This window comes from Globicephala melas, chromosome 11 (genome assembly GCF_963455315.2).
Source record: "Globicephala melas chromosome 11, mGloMel1.2, whole genome shotgun sequence".
Lineage (NCBI taxonomy): Eukaryota > Metazoa > Chordata > Mammalia > Artiodactyla > Delphinidae > Globicephala > Globicephala melas.
Window position 1 is genome coordinate 42,961,179 of NC_083324.2, and position 17,713 is coordinate 42,978,891.

Below are 17,713 nucleotides of genomic sequence, written 5' to 3' on the forward strand. Positions count from 1 at the left end.
AAAACCTTTTGTTAGAGAGATTTCCAAACATATGCAAAAAAAGACAATAGGAGAATGAACCCCCATTATCCCATCACACAGCTTAAATAATTCTCAACATATGGCTAAACATTTTGTTTCATCTATACCTCTACCCCCCCTCCCTCCCACTGAACCCACCTGCCTACACACACATACACACACACACACACACACACACACGATTATTTTAAAGCAAGTTCTGGATATCACTTCAACTAGGTTTAATGACTGAAGTTCAGGATGACTTTCAGAGTATGAGCCTTAGCTACTTGGTTTGACCATTATTAACTGATGTCGGAGATACAGAAGTAGGCTTGGGGGTAAGGAAATTGCTGAATCTAGTTTTGGACATGTAGAGTTTGAGGTGCCTTTGGGACATCCAGCTGGAGCTGCCTAGCTAGCTGTTGTGTTGGTAGGTCTGGAGATCAGACAGGCAGTTGAAACTCAAGGGCTTGGCTATAGGAGGAGGAAGCCTTGGGAGAAATGAGCACATATATCATCGGAGCCTGGTAAGCACCAGGGGCTGCCTTCCCTTCCATGAGCATTTAGTTTGCCCATGCTCTGGGAAAGTCTTTAAGGGAATAAAACCCAGAAGGCTATTCCTTATGTATATAGAAGGTTTAAGAATATGTATTTAATCTCATTTATTTGCACATAATCTGTCTTAGGGGAGGACACTATAGAAAATCTATTGGCGATTCTAAAAATGGATTACGGCAATGACTAAGAACATTTATTGGTTTATGTTTCTGTGGTATGTTTTATCTTTGTCAAATGTTAACACCAAGAAATATGGAAGAGATAATATCCAGTGATTTCCAGATGTCACAATCTGCCCTTGCTTTTTACAGAGATAGACTCTCTGCTAGTGACATGCTTCAAGTCCGGAAAGTAATGGAACACGTCTATGAGAAAATCATCAACTTGGATAATGAGTCTCAAACCACTAGCTCTTCTAATAATGAAAAACCAGGAGAACAGGAAAAAGAAGAGGATATTGCTGTGTTGGCAGAGGAGAAAATTGAACTTTTGTGCCAGGACCAGGTAAGTGGACTTGAGGACACAGCCCCATTTTTTCCAGTGCTGGTGCTCAGAATTTCATCATGTGGTGGGATTGTAGTTTCCAAGTCTGTTGCCTTTGGGGGGCTTTTGCTTTTAGGAGCACTGGGTCTCTCCCACCTATTTGTGAGGCCCCTTCTGAAGGGCTCTATAGCCCACCTTAAAGCTTCCATTTATCCCTGGGGCAGTTTTCAGGAAAGGGACATGGAGACTTAAATGCACACACAGACAAATGTGGATGTGCTGGTGGCTTTTTTTTTCTGACAAGAAAGATACATGCTCGTCTTTTTTTTTTTTTTTTTCCGGTACGCGAGCCTCTCAGTGTTGTGGCCTCTCCCGTTGCGGAGCACAGACTCCGGACGCGCAGGCCCAGCGGCCATGGCTCACGGGCCCAGCCGCTCCGCGGCATGTGGGATCTTCCCGGACCGGAGCACGAACCCGTGTCCCCTGCATCGGCAGGCGGACTCTCAACCACTGCGCCACCAGGGGTGCCCCATGCTCGTCTTTATTTGCAGGGCAGCATCTGCCACGTTAGTTTAAGATTTGAAGTGGAGGTGGGTGGAGCATTGGTGGAGATGTTGTAAATGAAGATACACTCAAGGTATTTCTTCAGAGGAATGACTGAACATGGCCTGTCTGGCCTAGCCACACAAGCTGCACATCTTACTATGCCCAGATCCGTGCCTGCTTGCAAAGCAGCTGTGTCAGCAAGAACAGGCCACCAGGCATGGGCAAGGAGAGTCCCAGAGTTAACGATAAAAGCCTTAGATATACCTTTTTTATTATTCATTTTTTGCTATTCAGGTTTTGGATCCAAATATGGACCTTCGAACAGTGAAACACTTCATATGGAAGAGTGGTGGTGACCTCACCCTCCATTACCGTCAGAAGTCCACGTGAAGGGTGGGCGAACGCTCCTGGGTATTCATTTACTGACCTTCCTCTATGGCCCCAAGAGTAGTGCTAGGAAGCCCACTGAGCCCCAACGGGAACAAGACTTCTAACGGCTGATTTGGTATGGACTGAGATTCTCTTTCAATTGAAGTGACTAATCGAGATGTAATATAGAAACCAGTCTCCATGTGTAGATTAAGCTGTCCCCAGGAAGGCAGAGTGCCAGAGCAGAAGAGCCCCGATCAGACTGTGTCTTGCGAGGTGTACAGAGAACTAACGACAGGCCAGCGCAGACTTTGCTTCCTCCTTTTGTTTCAGAGGACCCTATCTTGATCTGTTAGCACTTGTTAGAAACACATTGGTAGGGCCACATCTGTCACTGTGTTTCAACTCCAAACCCACACTCTTGAGCTTTGCTAAGAGTACATTCCACTCATGCAGTACCTATGAAGGCTTTTTCCAAGTTTGTCATTTAAAAAAAAAAAAAAGTTGTTTTCACCATTTAAGACAGTTACTTTTAATAGGAATTTGCTGCTGCACAATTCGAGAGCCAGCCCATTTCATAATAAATGATTATTGTTGGGCTTGTTTTTAATATTGCATCTCAGATGTGTTCTTGCAGGAAGATCTGTTGAAATTCCAGGTGCTGGATCACAGCACTGGGACTGCCAGCCTAGAGTACGCCCAGCCTGTGCCCAGCGGTGATACCCCCACGGTGCCCGGACTGTTTGGCGGCCACAGGGAGGTGCAGCTCTCTTACTCCTTCCTCCACTGTGTCGTTTTATTTATGGGCAAAGCCAGGTGACACCACAGGTTCTTGCTCTGGGTGAGCAGCGTGACACCATCAAAACTTAAGACTGTGATGAGATTTTAACTTCATTTAAATGCTACCTAATATTTATGGTGTCAGAGTAAAAGGGTATCATAGTGAGTTAATTTGATATTCACATCCTGGAAGTATACATGTTTGTTTTTTCCAGTTTTATATGCAGGTTTTTGTTGTTGTTGTACCTGTATCCAGATTTCTTTTCACTGTTCTTTCTAACAATCTAAAGCTTTCATAGAATCATTTGGATCTTGTACAGAATATAACTTATTGGGGATAAATACTTCAACTTTTGGCAGAAAAAAATACTTTGGATTCTCCCCAAGGTCATTTGTATTTGGAATAGAACAATGGTCCACCCCCATAAAACTACGTAAGACAAGCCTCCTGGATGAAGCCAGAAGCACAAGTGCCTTCAGAGGGCAGTTTATTCCAGTCCAGTTGCCTCCCCAGCATGGCCCGTCCCCACAACAGCAGGGACTGCGGAGGGGGTGGGGAAGGTTTTTTCTTTTCTACGCCTTCACAGGTTCAGCTGGAGGCAGCTGGTGGCCTGAGTCCAGACCTCACTATCTGAGATATTCCAACCGGCACAACCGTAGAGGCAGGGTTTCCTCACTGCTCGTCAGCCTCCTTTGGAAAGTGGGCTGGTCACTGCCGCCACACTTTGAAGAGTGCGCAAAGACACGCCACATCTCCAGTGAGCCTGTCTCCCTTATGCAGAGAGCAACCGGCTGTTTTTAAAAATCCTTTCTATCTGTTGAATACAACAGTGCACTTTTGGTGCACATTTTTTAGCAATAGTTGTGAATTAATGGCAAAAACAAAACAAAAAAACTCATTTACCAGCCCTCAGTTGTGTTTGCACGAGGGGCCCTTGGGCTGAAGGAATGGGCCTCGCTGGGCCATGCTGCCCTGAGTGCCGAGCCTCGAGGGGCGGCTGTGCTCCCTTCCTGTCATAGATCTCACCCCCAGCATGGTTGTGGTTTTTTTTGTTGTTCCAGTCAAACCAGTAATAGTTTCCAGAAAATCTTGACAGTCTGCAATGCCAAAAGGGTAAAAATCTGTATTTCACAGTTGTATAGAATAAAGGCTTTAGTTACAATATTTCAAAGTGTAAGTACACATTTATTTTCACTTGTCATTTTCCTTCATAGCAGATTACAGAGAAAGGAAGAAACTTCTGGTTTTGTGTTTACCGTGGAAATAATTAGCATTGCTATCCATTTTATCCCCCAATTTAAGGAGGGGAGTGTGTGAAAGTGAGGGAGGGAAGAACCAGGTCCCTTGGGTGAGGGTGACTCTGGGTCGGACTGCCAGGCTACAGTGAAGGGAAGCTGGCCTCAGAACAGGCCCATGGTGATTCTTTTCTACTTCCTGGATTGCTGCACTGGGCTCCCAGACAGTCCAGGAACCAGGCTCCAGCACTGGCTTTGGACACAATGCCTCCCTGTTCTGTGGGCTTATCAGCTGCTCTGGTAGACTTGACAAAGACTTGCTTTTTAGATGTAGTCACAGTGCTAGAAGCGAAGTGTTTGCTGGTTTGGGGCCCTCCCTCCATATACTTGGTCTGTGCCCCCCAGAGCATACAATCCTCGTCCTATGAGCCTAAGAGAGCTCTGAATTCCCTGTAAGTGCACACATTCCAAATCAAATGGTAAAGGTGGGACTTTCGACTGGGCCGAGAGTAGAAGGCCAGGCTAGAGGCAGCTTTCACGGTACTCCGCGAGGGCTGAGGGAAGGTGAGGGACTCTAGCCAAAGAGGAGAGGACTTCAAGTGATGAGGGGCCATCCCTGGATGGAGCCCTCCTCTTCCTGCAGGAACCAGGCAGAGCAAAAGACTCGACCTAGTCTTAGCCTCCCAAGGCACTGGAGGTGAGGGGAACAGCCCTCTCCTATACTACAGGAAAGAACAGAAGGGCCCCTACCCAATCTTGTCCAGGCCCCTCATCTCCCCTTGGAGTGGGAGCTGTGTGTGAAGAACTCCAGTTGGGAGGACTGGCTCTAAGAGTCTGCTTAGGATGGTGAAATTAAATTTGTAACTTTTACTCACCACTGGGGCTGGCTGGATGACTTCTATATTTAGAAGAGATGGTTGTAAAAGTTTGGGAGCTGACAGGAGTCACAACTGGAGACACTTGTGTGTCCCCAGGTCTGTGGGGTGTAGACGGTGGCAAAGAAGAAGCATCGTGGTCCAAGCACAGGTGAGTGTGCTGAAGGGCCTAGAATTTCCAACCATCCTCCCTCAGAAGAGGTGGGCAAGTTCACTGCCTCTCCTCCAACCATGGCTGGAATATGTGGTTAGCATGAGCCAACTGTGCTGTGTAGCACAAAGTGAGACAGTAATTGGAGCGGCAGGGGTCCCCAGGGCTTGGGGTGCCTTTCATTACAGATAGAGCTGGCTGAGCTCTGTGGAAAGAATCACTGCAAGCCCTACAGAGCGATTAGGCAAACACTCCACACCAACCCCTTCGTCCCTCACCCCATCTTCACACCTCATGGTGCCTGGACTGCTACCTTCTGTGCACCCACAGAGCAGGAGCAAGCAGTGGGTACGTGGCCAAAAGATGCCCTTCCCCAAGGCCCGCGGCCACTGAAGTTCCACACCCTACCCGAGCGGCAAAGAATCCTTTGCTCTCCGACCCTATCTCCTGGAAAACTTATTTAACCTGGGTGCTACTCCCAGCCCCTACTACCCCAAAAGTACTTGAGATTCTCAAACAAGTGGCCAATTCCCCAAAGGCAGGACCATCAGGCAGAATGAATGCTGGGAGGTCACCTCTTGGAGACCAGTAGCGTCTGAGTGGACACAAGCCACGCCACCCCCCACCCCCTGTCAGCAGCAGCCTAGGAAGCGTAATGCAGGGGGCTTGGCCACGCAGTGTGGCCTGAGCTGCCTCCCACTTCTGGGCCTCATGAAATGCCATCAGAGGCCTTTCTTAGTGCCTGGGGTGTTACTCTGGTGGGGAGAGCTGTGCCTGGCTGGCTGCCCCCTCAGCCTGTGCCCCGAAATCTGGGCTCTCTGTGCTTGCTGACTCCTCCTCAGCCTGGGCTTCGAGCAGCTCAGCAGACAGCCCATCTTCTGGTGAGGCTGCAGAGGTGAGGCTGTCGGGAAGTGTCAGCTGAGGCAGGTGGTCCGCCTGGGCGCCTGGGCTGTCTGGGAAGGAGACCTCAAACTCTGACCCAGACCAGGTGGCCTCACCTGAAACACACGGGGTGGAGCTGAGGAGGCCCACAGACCAGGGCCAGTGTGGCCTGGGGCAGTAACCCCGCTGACCCTCAACTCCCACCCCCAGCGTTGATGGGGGATGGGCACTTTAGCGTACAAATGCCTTGATGTGGCTGCATTCCACCTGCAGGCCAGCCTCTAACCCAGCTGAGAGACTCAGGGCCGCCTTCCCCACAACCCGGGGTCCTTCCCAGAAGGCCTCCGAAGGTGCCGGCCGGCCACTCACCACCACGCTCACGAGAACCCCTGCTGGAGCAGACGTCCTCCGGCCCTGAGGCTGAGACCGCAGTGGAGGTCAGCTCTGTGGAGGAGGGCAGCCCAGACCAGGCGCTGGCGTTGCTGCTGTCCATGAGGGAGATGCCGGACACGTCCAGGAAGCCTAGGGGAAGGTGCACAGTTCTCTGCCAGAACAAAACCCTGACCACTGGAAGGCCAGCGCCCTGGGCTCACGGCGCCCTGTTCCTGGGGCATCTGGCCCGGCCAGAGACTGTAACCTCCTCAGCCCGTGGCAATGCCCCCAGCCAACCCCAGAGGTTCCCCACTGCTGGTTTCTGAGGAAAGAAAGGGGCCTGGGGTTGGGTATCATGGGAATAGCCCAGTGGCAGAGGGCCCAGACCCTGCTCTGTGCCTAGTGTGCTGTGTGACCTTGAGCAGGCCCCCTCTCTCCTCTGGACGGCAGTCTTGCCATCCGTATACTGATTGGATCACCTGCAGTTATCTTGGCGGATATCAGATAGGAGGGCTCAGTGGGTCTGCTGAAGTCCAGCCCAGAGCCCTGGACCTGCTCCAGCACAGGGCTTGCAGGCCCTCAGCTTCCTCTCAGCCTGCTCGGTACCTGGGTCCATGACTCGCTGCAGTGGAGGCGGAGGCTGAAGAGGAATCTCCATGGAACGGGGAAGGTCGCCAAGGTCTGGAGTGCCATGGCCAGGACTCTTGGGCCCAGGGAGCTGTTCCTCCTTGGAGGAGCCAGGTGCCTGCAGCAGGGCCTACAGGGAGCCAGGGAAAAAAAGGAACAGGAGGGGCCTATTGGACAGGGTAGTCAAACCTAACCGCCAGCTCACACCCACCGGGAGCACCACTCAGCCCAAGGGAGCAAACAGCCCTGGGCATCTAACGCTTCCTCTACAGCAGATGTGAAGTCAGGCAAGAGGGGCCTGGCTGGCCTCTCGTGCAGTGCGGACATGGACTCGGGGCACCCTTCCCACTCTGCTGAGCAGCCCCAAGGGCCCACCAGACGGAGCCCCATCCATGACCCACAGAAAGAGTCCATGCCTGGAGAGCAGTCCCCAAGGGCCCCTGTGCAGACCCCAGGCACCAGCCCAATGCCCAGAGGCACTTGGGGGACCTCTCAACAGCCACGATCTGGCTGCAGACCCAGACAGACACCCAGCCCCTGGCCTAACTTTACCACAGACTCACGGAGGCACAGAACAAGGCTCTGCCCACCTCTGGGCCTTAGTTTCCCAGTCATGAAATGAAAATGACAACCAGTGCCTCACACTACCCTCACCTCCAGACCCAAGTGGCAGGAGAACCGAAGTAGGTTCCGCTGTCCCAGGACGGGCCCATCTTCTCCCACTGCGTCCCACAAGCAGATGGGCCTCCCAAGGCTTCTGCAGGCAGGCCCCCAGTGAGGACAGCCCCAGTCTCCTCTTCCCAGCTGCAGGCCCTTCTGCCCACATGAAGCTCCCCTCTCACCACAGCTGGCAGGTGCTCCCCACGTACCTCCACGTAGTCACCCTGCCTGGAGCCTGTCTCCAGGCCAGAAGGGGCAGGAGAGTCCTGCGGGGTGGGTCCAGGTGGTGGGGCACCAGGCGGCGGGACACCAGGCGACGGGACACCAGGCGGCAGGACACCAAGTGGCGGGATACCAGGTGGCGGGACACCAGGTGGTGGGACACCAGATGGCTTCTTGTGGTGGCTGGGAGGCTGGGTTGGGATCCGGTGCAGATACCCATAGCCGATACCACAGCCCAGGCTGCCGAAGACCAGAAACATTCACTCCGGGGCTTGTCCCACAGCCCTTCCTATCCCTGCCACCCCCATACACCAGCAATGAGGGGGACTCATGGACCAACTGTCAGCCTCAGGACCCCTGGGCCCAGGGCCCATCCCTCCATCCCCACCATGGGACTCCAGGTCCATGCCCAATGGCCAGGGTCCCCCACGGCCCCACCAGGGCCCCACCCTGCAGCCCTGCAACCCCAGGAAATACCTGCCCTCTCCTCCCCAGGCTGCATTGGGAGTGACAGTCACCTCCCGGCAGGAGTCGGACTCGGAGTTATAAATCATCAGCTTCAAGGGCTTCCCCTCATGGGATTCAATGAGTGAGAAGAAGTCCTCGGACTACGACAGACAACATGGTACCTGAGCCCTGCTCCCACCCTGGGATGGGAAGCCTCACAAGACAAGACGCTTCTCATGGACAGTACCCACTTCTCCACACCCCATCCAGGGGGCCGGGGGGAAGGCTATGTGTGGTTCCTTACCTCCTGGAGGATCTGGTCTGAGCCAACCACGTAGTCGGTGTAGGGGCGCAAGCCAGCGAGGGAGGCAGGGGAACAGGGTTCCACATCCTGAGGAAAGAATCACAAACTATCCAACTATCGGCCTTGCTTCTGGGGGGCGGCGGGTGGGAAGCTGCCTCTCCAGGAGCTGCCTCTCCACCTGTCCTCTGTCCCCAGGTCAGGACCTCAAGTCCAGACTCTCCCAGCCCAGCCCCTGGTTCCCCTGCCTCCCCCGGTCCACAGCCTGTCCAGCAGAGGGCAGCACCGTGCCACAGGCAGGAGCTCCCGCATCTGACCACCTAGGTCCAACTCCTGGCTCCACCAGCGGCTAGCTAGGGCACTATGGACAAACACTTAACCCCTCGGCCTCAGTTTCCCCACAATTAAAAGTGGGATATGTAGTGCTCACTCAAGAGTTGCTGAGAAGATTAAAAAAAATAATATATGCACAGAATGAAAACCACACCTTGGCCCACAGTAAGTGCCCAACTGCATTGCTGTTACGGCTGCAGGCACAGAACTGAAGACCCATGGGGTGGTGGGTGGGGGGAGGTTGAAGGAGAGGGTGGTGAGAAGTGGGTACGAGGATTGCCTTCTCCCTTGGAAAGCTCCACTACCCAACCCCCAATCTCCCGGGAAATATAGAGGGATTTGTATCACCACCCCCATTGCACTTATGGACAAACTGAGGCTGGCTGAAAAGGTTGAGAAGGCTCCCACGAGGAGTCAGTGAGCAATAGAGGGGGCTAGAAACCAAATCAGCCAGTGTCCAGCTCAGGGCACCCTCTGTCCATCAAGCCGTAGGACCGAGCATTCAAGAACTTGGGCCCCATCAGTGACTGCATGTCACGTGTGCATGTGTGTCTGTGAACGAACACTAACAGCAACATCTGTGACAACTCAGTCACAGAGATTCATTAAGGTTCAGACCCCAGGCACCAGCCCAGTGCCCAAGGGTGCTCTCAGGGGACCTGCCAAGAAAAATCATAATATCCTAGAGCAGCGGGTCTCCGACCCTTCTGGCACCAAGGACCAGTTTTGTGGAAGACAATTTTTCCATGGACGGCGGGGGTGTTAACGGTTCAGGCGGTAACGCGAGCGACGGGGAGCAGCAGATGAAGCTTTGCTCGCTCGCCTGCTGCTCACCTCCTGCTGTGAGGCCTGGTTCCTAACAGGCTGGGGACCAGTACCAGTCCGCGGCCCTGGGGTTGGGGACCCCTCCCCTAGAGTACACCAGAAAAAAACACTCTTTTAGATAAAGACTAAAGCAGCCGCAGCAGCAGCCTTCTGGCAGTACAACCAAGCTTCCAGCAGATGGCGTCCCCACCTTTCCAAAGAAGCAGCCAACGTCTAGAGGGTAAGAAAATGCCCTAAGTCACAGGGCACTGTTGGGCTGAGAGGATTTGCGCTCTCTGGGACACTGGAAAGGGGAGACCACACCCTGCCCTTGGGACCCTCTAATAGACCCACTGTCTGCTGGCCTCTCCCGGGAGGCCCCCACCACACACCCATCCCATACGCCTCGCCCACTCACCAGCACGTGCCACACATGCTCGCTGGCCCTTCGGAAGCTGCAGAAGCGCACGCTGGCGCCCAGCAGGCCCTGGCCGCCCCACATGTTGCTGGGCACCACCTCCACCTCGCGAACCTTATTGGTCTTCATGCTGAACACCTCCAGCTTCACCGGCTTCTCCACATTGGCCTTCAGTAGGGCCTTGAGCGTGTCATTCTCCTTGTTCTGCAGGGGCAGCGGGGCTGACTCCCGGACCCCCCCACACACACCCGGCCAGGCCCCCCAGACAAGTCTGGGTCTGAGATGGGGCAAGGGCCTTGGTGGCTGGGCTGGGCCTGCAGCCACTGTGACCCCCAGCACCCCCAAGCCCTGCTAAACCTTCCTCCTTCAGTCCCCCCGGAGAACACAACAAAGTAAGCAAAGAGCCCCCGGGGTCCAGAGCATTGCAGCACTGCCCACTCTGAGCTGCCCCTTCCAGAGCTCTCACACTTCTCAGGCCCCTCTGGGCAGACCCCGTAGACCTTGCAGCCAGTGCCAGGAGTCCACCTGCTCCAGCCCACCCCTGAGAGCCCGGGAGCTGAGCTCCAGGCAGGGCCCCCATCAGGCTCAGGAAGAAGGGGAGATGGGGCTCAGCCTCCCTTCAGCAGAAAAGGGAGGCAGGAGCAGGGCTGGGGCCCCTGTGGGACAGCAGGAGACACACACAAGCAAAGCAGAGGCAGAAGGGGGCCTCACCAGCCTTGAGTGCCCGATGGTGATGATGAAGTCGAAGTAGGGCTCCAGGCCTGCCTGCTGGGCGGGGGAGTTCTCCTGCACCTGTGCTGCACAGAGGCCACGGTCACTGCGCTGACCCTGGGACTCTCCCAGAAGCCCCCAGCCGTCAATTCTAGAAACCATCACCACTCCCCGTGTCCCGGCGAGGACAGAGACACCAGCATGAACCGTTCCAGGCAGGCCACACATGGGCATGGTCAAGGTTCACTCCATCTTCTCTCACTACCTTCCTGGGCACAGGTTTTCCTCTTTTGGAAAATGACTCTTTCCTGAGTATGATCCACAGATGCTTCCAGAGATGCCTCATAGGAGAACCCAGAGCAGTAGGCCACACGGAGACAGGGTGACACAGATGGCTGCCCCAGAAGCCTGGGCTGGGGCTGCTGGAAAGCCAGAAGGGTTTACCAGAAATGTTTAGATGTGGACAGGAAGGGAGTGCCCCAGGATGGATGGAGCCAGGGCCATGCCCAGAAAGACAGAGTGCAGAAGGCAGCCTGTGGCCAGATCCCAGAGAGCCCCTGACCCTGTGGTGACAGATCCTGGCCCAGTTCCACAGGTGGGGCGATAGGAGCTGTTGAGGAGGGGTGGTTGAGGAGAGCAGACCCCAGGGTCTGGAATGAGCCTGAGCCAGGGAGCCTGGTGAGCAGCGCAGAGTCCCCTCACCATCCAACCTCCCCACACAGGACAGCTCCTCCAGCGGCCATTCCCAGCCCAAGGGGCTCCTGCCCTGCCCTCAACTCCCGAACTCCCTGCTGTCTCCAAAAACACCACAACCAGGCTTGCAGCTATGGTGGAAATCCATCTCAAAGGCCCCATTCACAGAGCTTTGCTCAAACAATGCAGCCTTTATCCCCAGGTCTGGACCTAATACGGGCCCCACTCCCTCGGGCCTTTGGCTGTGAGCACTTGATGCCCTGTTGGTCAGGCACCAGCCAGGCCAGCAGCCCACAGGGCACAGGGCTCATGTGGCCTCAGGTTCCGGATGCTTCCTTGAGGGGAAGGCCCCCATGGCTTCTGCCACCCACTAGCCCCTCCAGTCTTGGAGTCCCCACACTGAAGGAGAGCTCACCGTTGAGGCTATGGATCAAGGCCAGTTCACCCCTGGAATGAGGGCTCCCTCCAGGCAGTGGAACCGACGGAGCCCCACCTTGCCACCTCCAGAAGCTGCCATGGCTTCCAGTGAGAATGAGCCCAGAAACCAACTCCAGCCCTAGTTGGCCTGGCCCAGAGAGCAGCTGCTTGGAGCCTGCCCCTCCGTCCCTTCAGGGGGAAGCTGGGACGAGGGGTCTTTGGAGAATCAGAGGACAGTTCGCCAGGGAGAGCTGGCGGGGAGCTGCTCCTCCCTGCTCTGGGCCACTCCACCTCCCTCGGGTAAGGCCCCCACTCCAGAGGCCGGTTGCCCTCTACCCTCCTCAACACTGTGTCTGCCAACCTCCATCATTAATGAGGCTCAGAGGCTGGGGCCCCCAGTGCGCAGGCCCGGCCCTCTCCCAGCCCACCCAGCGCCTCCACCTCCCCTCTCCTGTGGCCTTGTCCTCAGTCTGGCCTTGTCAAGGTCCCTTGCTCTGGGCCTTGTCATCACCCACTATGGCTCCACAGCGGAAATCACCTGCGGTGCTGCCCACCGCACCCCCGGCCCCGCAACAAGCGTCCCCTCTGTCTGGCTCTCCCTTGGGCGTTCCCATCACCCCAGATCCCGCAGCCCCACAACGAGTGCTGCTTTCATAACACTCCCCCTGCCCCCTGTATCTCCCATCAGGGCACCTAGAGTGATAAACAACGATGGCAGTTTACGCCTTCTGAGGCTTGGCTGGGTGCCAGAAGACTGCACCACCTGCTTCCCCTGTCATTTAACCGTCTCACTAACCCCAACTGACAGGGGAGGAAAAGCACTCAGTTATTCAGCAACAGCCTGACCCCAGGAAATCCGACCCAGAGTCTGCTCCTGTCCACTGCCGAGGACAGTGACTCCTCCACCATGCCCAGCACACCGTGGGAACGCCAATATTTAGGGAAGGCAGCACACTTGCTCTTCGTTTTTTTTTTTAAATGTTTAGGAGGCAGTGTCACACCTCCACTTAAAACCTCCCAATGGCTCCACAGCTCAGCATAAAATCCTAAATCCTCAGGACAAAACGCAAGGCCCCAAGCAACCTGGCCTCAACCTTTAGCACTCTCCTCACATGGGCCACGCCACCCAAGCACACCAACCCCACCTCCTTGCTTCTCCTCAAGCCCAGCAAGCACAGTCCCACCTCAGGGCCTCCCTCTGCCCAGAACGCTCTTCCCCCAAATATCTGTATTGTCCTTACTTCCTTCCAAGGTGTCTGTTCAAACGTGACTTGATCAGAGGCCTTTCCTGACCCCTGTATACAAGAGCACCCACTCATCACTCTGGATCCCCTCACTCTGCTTTATTTTTCTTGCTAGCAATGATCACCACCTACCATATATTTCCTGTCTGTCTCCCTTCCCTCTCTGCTGGCATCCAAATGTAAACTCCATGAGAAAAGGGACAATATCTTTTCTGCTCACTGCTTTATGTTCAGTGCCTGGAACTCTACCTGCCACAGCATATGTGCTCAAAATCACTGTTTTGGCTATAAGGATATACTGTACAACGCAGGGAATACAGCCAATATTTTATAATAACTATAAATGGAGTATAACCTTTAAAAATTGTGAATCACTATATTGTACACATATATAATATTGTACATCAACTAAATAAAACTACACGTATGAAACGGGGGGAAAAAAAACTGTTTTGTGAATGAACACCTCCAATTCCCCAGTCTCTCCATTCTGTCCCTCTCCAACAGGCCCTTCCCATCTTCACTCTTACCATCACCACCACCACCCCACCCCCCATTGTCGATATCCTCAATTTGCCTTCCATCAAACCTGTTGGAAGACTCTTCCTGGCTGCATGCATTTCACTGTCCACCTTTTCTGTCCGGTGCCTCACCATGACGTCCACTAGGGAAAGCCCACCACCAAGCACAGATTCTGTTACCTCTGGGTCCTGAAGCCATCCTGGCTTTCCTTTTAGGAAACCTCTTCTTTAGCTGCCCCCCTCCCTCATAGTTGTTAACAGAGCCTCCCATCACAATGCAGACACCGCTCAACAGCCAGGCACCAAACTGACAAGCCTGTCTGCCTACCCCCATCTCTGCAGCCATCCACCGTGCACAAGGGAGAAGGGAGTCCTGCCCCGCGGCGCGCCGGGGACGGACACTCTCCTGCCCCTCTCAGCTCTGTTACAGCCCCTCCTTCTCCGCAGTACAAATCACCCCAAATCTCCATCTTGCTGCGGGCCCCTCTCCTCACCTTCAGGCTCTAGGAACCCACTCTATCTCCACTTTCCCCGGGACCTCTGTGGCGACACCGAAGGCACATTATCAGCCGCGGCCTTACCGCGCTTCTCCGCAATGTTCCACCGGGGAGCCCTCCCCCCACCAGCCCCCGCAAACTCTCTCCCCGAGCCCTCTGCCGCATTCTCTTGGCTCTCCCGCTCCCACTTTCCCGGGCTGGTTCTCATCGGTCTTCGACCCCACCACAGGCAACATGCGCGCTGGCAGGCTCCCCCGCAGCTGGCGTCCACTCGGTTACCCCGACCCCCTGGATCCAAGGGCGGGGACAGCCGGGCCCTGGGCTTAGCTGGCTCTCTCCCCAGGCCCAGTAACAAGCGCAGTGCACAACAGGCGATCATAAATGTGATCACAGAAGTGCACAAATGCGTCCCGACTGGACCTGGTGCTTTCACTCTTCAACCGGGAGAAGTGCCATTCCGGGGCGGCCCGACACGACCAGGAAACGCTCCAGCTTCCTGCAGAGCTGGCACTTGGGGCTGGCGCCGGGCCGACCCGCGGCCGCAGACGGGCCGGGGCCCAGGAGTGCCGTGGCGCCATCTCTCGCCGGCGTCTCCTACCGGGAAGGGGCATCACTCTCCCCCGGGCGGCCGCACTAAGGCCGAGACCCCGCCTCTACCGCCCCCAGGCCGGTGATCGGACGTCCCCCGCACATTGGTGGGGACGCCATGCCAAGGCCACCGGTGCCGCAGGGGCCACTCACCCCGTGCAGGTGGAAGCCCTCGGCGCCTCCCGCGGGCTGCTCGGCGCTGGCGCCCAGGCCCATGGCCACTGTCGGCTCGGGCGCCGGTGCCCGGGACCGCGGCGCCACCAGCGTACTCACCCTCTCGGCGCTCGACTACCCGCGCCTTCTCACGTGGTGCCTGGCCACGCCCACCCTTAACTGACGCCCTTAGAGAGCGGCCGGCTGCTCTGTTTCCAAGGACGCGCGCGCCTCCAACAGCAGGCCGCGAGAGGCGCGACCGGGACTCTGACTCGGGAATCCCGCTCCGCGAGGCACCACCAGACCCGGACTCGGAGCCGCAGGTGCCCGGAGATGAGCATCAATGATTCCTCCCTTATGGTGCGTGGCCCGGGCACTGCCCAGCCGCTCCCTCCGGGACTCTCCGCCCCTGGCCTGGTGACCCCCGCGCCTTGCAGCTCTCCTGTTACCTCTCTGACCGCTCGTGCTGCCTCCGCTACCCGCCTTTCGCTGTCCCCGGCCTCTTCAGGCTGCCTTCGTCCCTTCTCGCCTCATTCTCCGTGGCAAGCGAATCCTCTCTAGTGTTCTCTGAGCCCACAGTCATCATCCCCACCCAGTCCTATCCCCGAGCTGCCCCAAACCAAAGCATAAAAACCCAGCTCCATCACCTAGCCATTATCTCCCCTTCCCCTGTCTGTGCCTCTTCTGGGTCCTTCACCTCAGTGGATCGCACCACCATTTGCTCCCCCAGCCTTTACTCTTTCCCATACTAATCTCTAGATCCTGTCTATCGGCAGGAAGTATCAGCTCCTAAATGTCTCCTGAGATCACCCACTTTTTATCTCCTAGTCCAGGATCACCACCATCTCCCCTCTGGGCACCCGCAACAGTCCCCTTCCCAACTGGTTTCTCTGCTTCAGCTCTCTTCACCAGCAGCCCCCCACCACCACCGCCACCACCACCACCACCGCCACCAACATCCACGACCACCCCAACACACACACACACACACAAGCCAGAGTGTTTGCAAAAACACACACCTGAGTACATCCCCCGCCCCCCCCCCCCCCGTGTTCAACGCTTAAAACCATTCCAGCTGCTTCCTATTACCCTCAGGATGGTGTCTGGGCTCTTTCATATGGCCCACAAGCCTGTTCACAATCCAACCACATCTGTCCCCAACCCCGGCACCCACAAACCTTAGGGGAAGTGAGACTTCACTTTGAAATCTCAGCGCCTCTTACTATGTGACCTTTGTCAAGCCACAGCCTTCATGGGCTTCGGCTTCCTTAACCGTGAAGGATATGGAGAGGATAATGCATAGATGATGGGCGTAAAGCCCTTGGTACACTTCCCCACAGGTGGTTAGCCCACAATAACTTGTACCTCTAAGTACTGGCGTCATGATTCTTATTATCGGTTCACTTTCTTCCCCCTTATTCCCTTCCTAAGGCAAAACCTGAGTTGAACTCCCCATCACATTTGAACCAGAATCTGTGGTTAATTCCAAAACAAACATCTCCAAACTCCTTCCCAAGAAAACTGTATGGAGCTGTTCCTGGGGCTGGGGAGGAATGGGATGAGGTCTGAATATTCTTTCTCTTCTCTTTACAGAATTGGAAGAGGAGAAGGGACTAGGGGAGGGAGCAGGTCAGAACAGACAGAAAAGGGGCTGGGACTATTGCAACTGTGTCTTCCTCCTCGCAGGCTGGGATCATTTATTACAGCCAAGAAAAGTACTTCCGCCATGTGCAGCAGGCCGCGGCCGTGGGCCTGGAAAAATTCAGCAATGACCCAGTGCTGCAGTTCTTTAAAGCCTATGGAGTCCTCAGAGAAGGTAGGGACTCGTCAGTGTTGCCTTCTGACCTCAGGCACTAGCCCAGCACTAATGTGCTGGCTCCACCTGGATGCCTACTTCTACCCCAATCATGTTCCCATGGAAAAAGTCTTACACTCAGTAGCTAGATTCCCAGGTTAATCCACAGAATGTAATCCATATCTAGTTCACTTTTGAGACCTTAGAGACCTCGCTACCCCTGCTCTGCACCTCAGTCTCCCTATCTGTAAAATGAGTGGGGGGAAAGATGACTGCAAGATTATTGAACCAATCCCAGGCTTGGAAACTGAGAGCCAGTAGTGCAGAAAAAGGAGGAAGTGGTAGGTGTGGCCACAGGCAGGTGTGGGACAGGAGCAGGGAGAGAAGTGGGGCCCATGGAGGTGCGACTCACTGACATTTAGAAGGTCGTCCTGGGCGGGGGGCCAGCTGAGCTGCCCATGGCCAATGTCAGTGGACATGGAAGGATAAATATAGCTGAGCAGCTAGCTGGGAATGCACAGAGGTCCTTCTTCAGAACCGACCTACAGGAATCCTTGTGCATACTCCTGGACCATGGCACCAGCAGCCCTTTCAGGAAGCTTCAGTCTTCAGGGAACTTGGGCCACTAGTGACCTTTTGGACTAGTTAGTCCAAGTCTTGGGTCAGGTGGTACCAAGCCTTGGGTCAGCCCTGTGTCTGCCATGGAGCCTCCTGCCCTCTGAGCATGGAGCCCCAGAGAATAACCACTTGGGCTGTCTTCACAGAGCGCATCCAGGATGCCATCAGCAGCCTAGAGAGCATCCAGAATCACCCAGATGTGTCCCTGTGCTCCGTCATGGCTCTCATTTATGCTCACAAGTGCTGTGAAACCATCGGTGAGTGCAACCATGCTCAGCCAGGCCTGGCCCAGTGGGGAAAAGAGAGCCCCACTCCAGAGATATAGCCCCTCTTGGGCTGCAGGAGGTGTGTGCACTCGAGACTGCAGATGCTGTGAGGAGTGGTTCCCCTCCCCTCCCCATGGAGACCT

The 17,713-nt window shown here is 55.3% G+C and overlaps 3 protein-coding genes across 10 annotated transcripts in view; 2 read left to right on the forward strand and 1 right to left on the reverse strand.

The window, feature by feature from the left end:
- Nucleotides 1-3,904, forward strand: part of WDR48 (WD repeat domain 48) — a 43,688-nt gene extending 39,784 nt beyond the window's left edge. For both annotated transcript variants that reach the window (XM_030846167.2, XM_030846168.2), the window contains exons 18-19: nucleotides 873-1,065; nucleotides 1,885-3,904. In XM_030846167.2, coding sequence (XP_030702027.1) covers nucleotides 873-1,065; nucleotides 1,885-1,980 — 289 coding nt within the window. In that variant the 3' untranslated portion in view covers nucleotides 1,981-3,904. The remainder of the gene's footprint in view (nucleotides 1-872; nucleotides 1,066-1,884) is intronic.
- Nucleotides 3,905-15,029, reverse strand: GORASP1 (golgi reassembly stacking protein 1). 3 transcript variants are annotated; one of them, XM_030846173.2, is made up of 9 exons: nucleotides 14,892-15,029; nucleotides 10,779-10,859; nucleotides 10,068-10,271; nucleotides 8,516-8,602; nucleotides 8,242-8,372; nucleotides 7,752-8,004; nucleotides 6,862-7,012; nucleotides 6,253-6,405; nucleotides 3,905-5,999 (listed from the first exon to the last, which is right to left on the reverse strand). In XM_030846173.2, the coding sequence occupies exons 1-9, from the start codon at nucleotides 14,952-14,954 to the stop codon at nucleotides 5,752-5,754; spliced, it is 1,371 nt and encodes a 456-aa protein (XP_030702033.1). In that variant the 5' UTR covers nucleotides 14,955-15,029; the 3' UTR covers nucleotides 3,905-5,751. The 3 variants fall into 3 exon arrangements, with proteins under 3 accessions (XP_030702033.1, XP_030702036.1, XP_030702032.1); XM_030846176.2 differs by having other exon boundaries at nucleotides 10,779-10,864; XM_030846172.2 differs by lacking the exon at nucleotides 14,892-15,029 and having other exon boundaries at nucleotides 10,779-11,876.
- Nucleotides 15,030-15,096: 67 nt separating this feature from the next.
- TTC21A (tetratricopeptide repeat domain 21A) overlaps nucleotides 15,097-17,713 on the forward strand; it is a 34,226-nt gene continuing 31,609 nt past the window's right edge. For all 5 annotated transcript variants that reach the window (XR_009565830.1, XR_009565831.1, XM_060307938.1 and 2 more), the window contains exons 1-3: nucleotides 15,097-15,251; nucleotides 16,578-16,707; nucleotides 17,451-17,561. Coding sequence is in view for 3 of the 5 variants with exons in the window: in XM_060307938.1 (XP_060163921.1) it covers nucleotides 15,225-15,251; nucleotides 16,578-16,707; nucleotides 17,451-17,561 (268 nt within the window). In the remaining 2 variants the exon portion in view is untranslated. The remainder of the gene's footprint in view (nucleotides 15,252-16,577; nucleotides 16,708-17,450; nucleotides 17,562-17,713) is intronic.

Bases quoted from the DNA above. Each gene is read 5' to 3' on its own strand.
- GORASP1 (XM_030846172.2), bottom strand. From the start codon at position 11,012: ATGCCCATGTGTGGCCTGCCTGGAACGGTTCATGCTGGTGTCTCTGTC. The intron at 10,272-10,778 runs GTGAGGCCCCCT...CTGCCCCTGCAG, and splicing joins CCATCGGGCACTCAAGGCTG to AACAAGGAGAATGACACGCT. The intron at 6,406-6,861 runs GTACCGAGCAGG...ACCTTCCCCTAG, and splicing joins GCAGCGAGTCATGGACCCAG to GCTTCCTGGACGTGTCCGGC.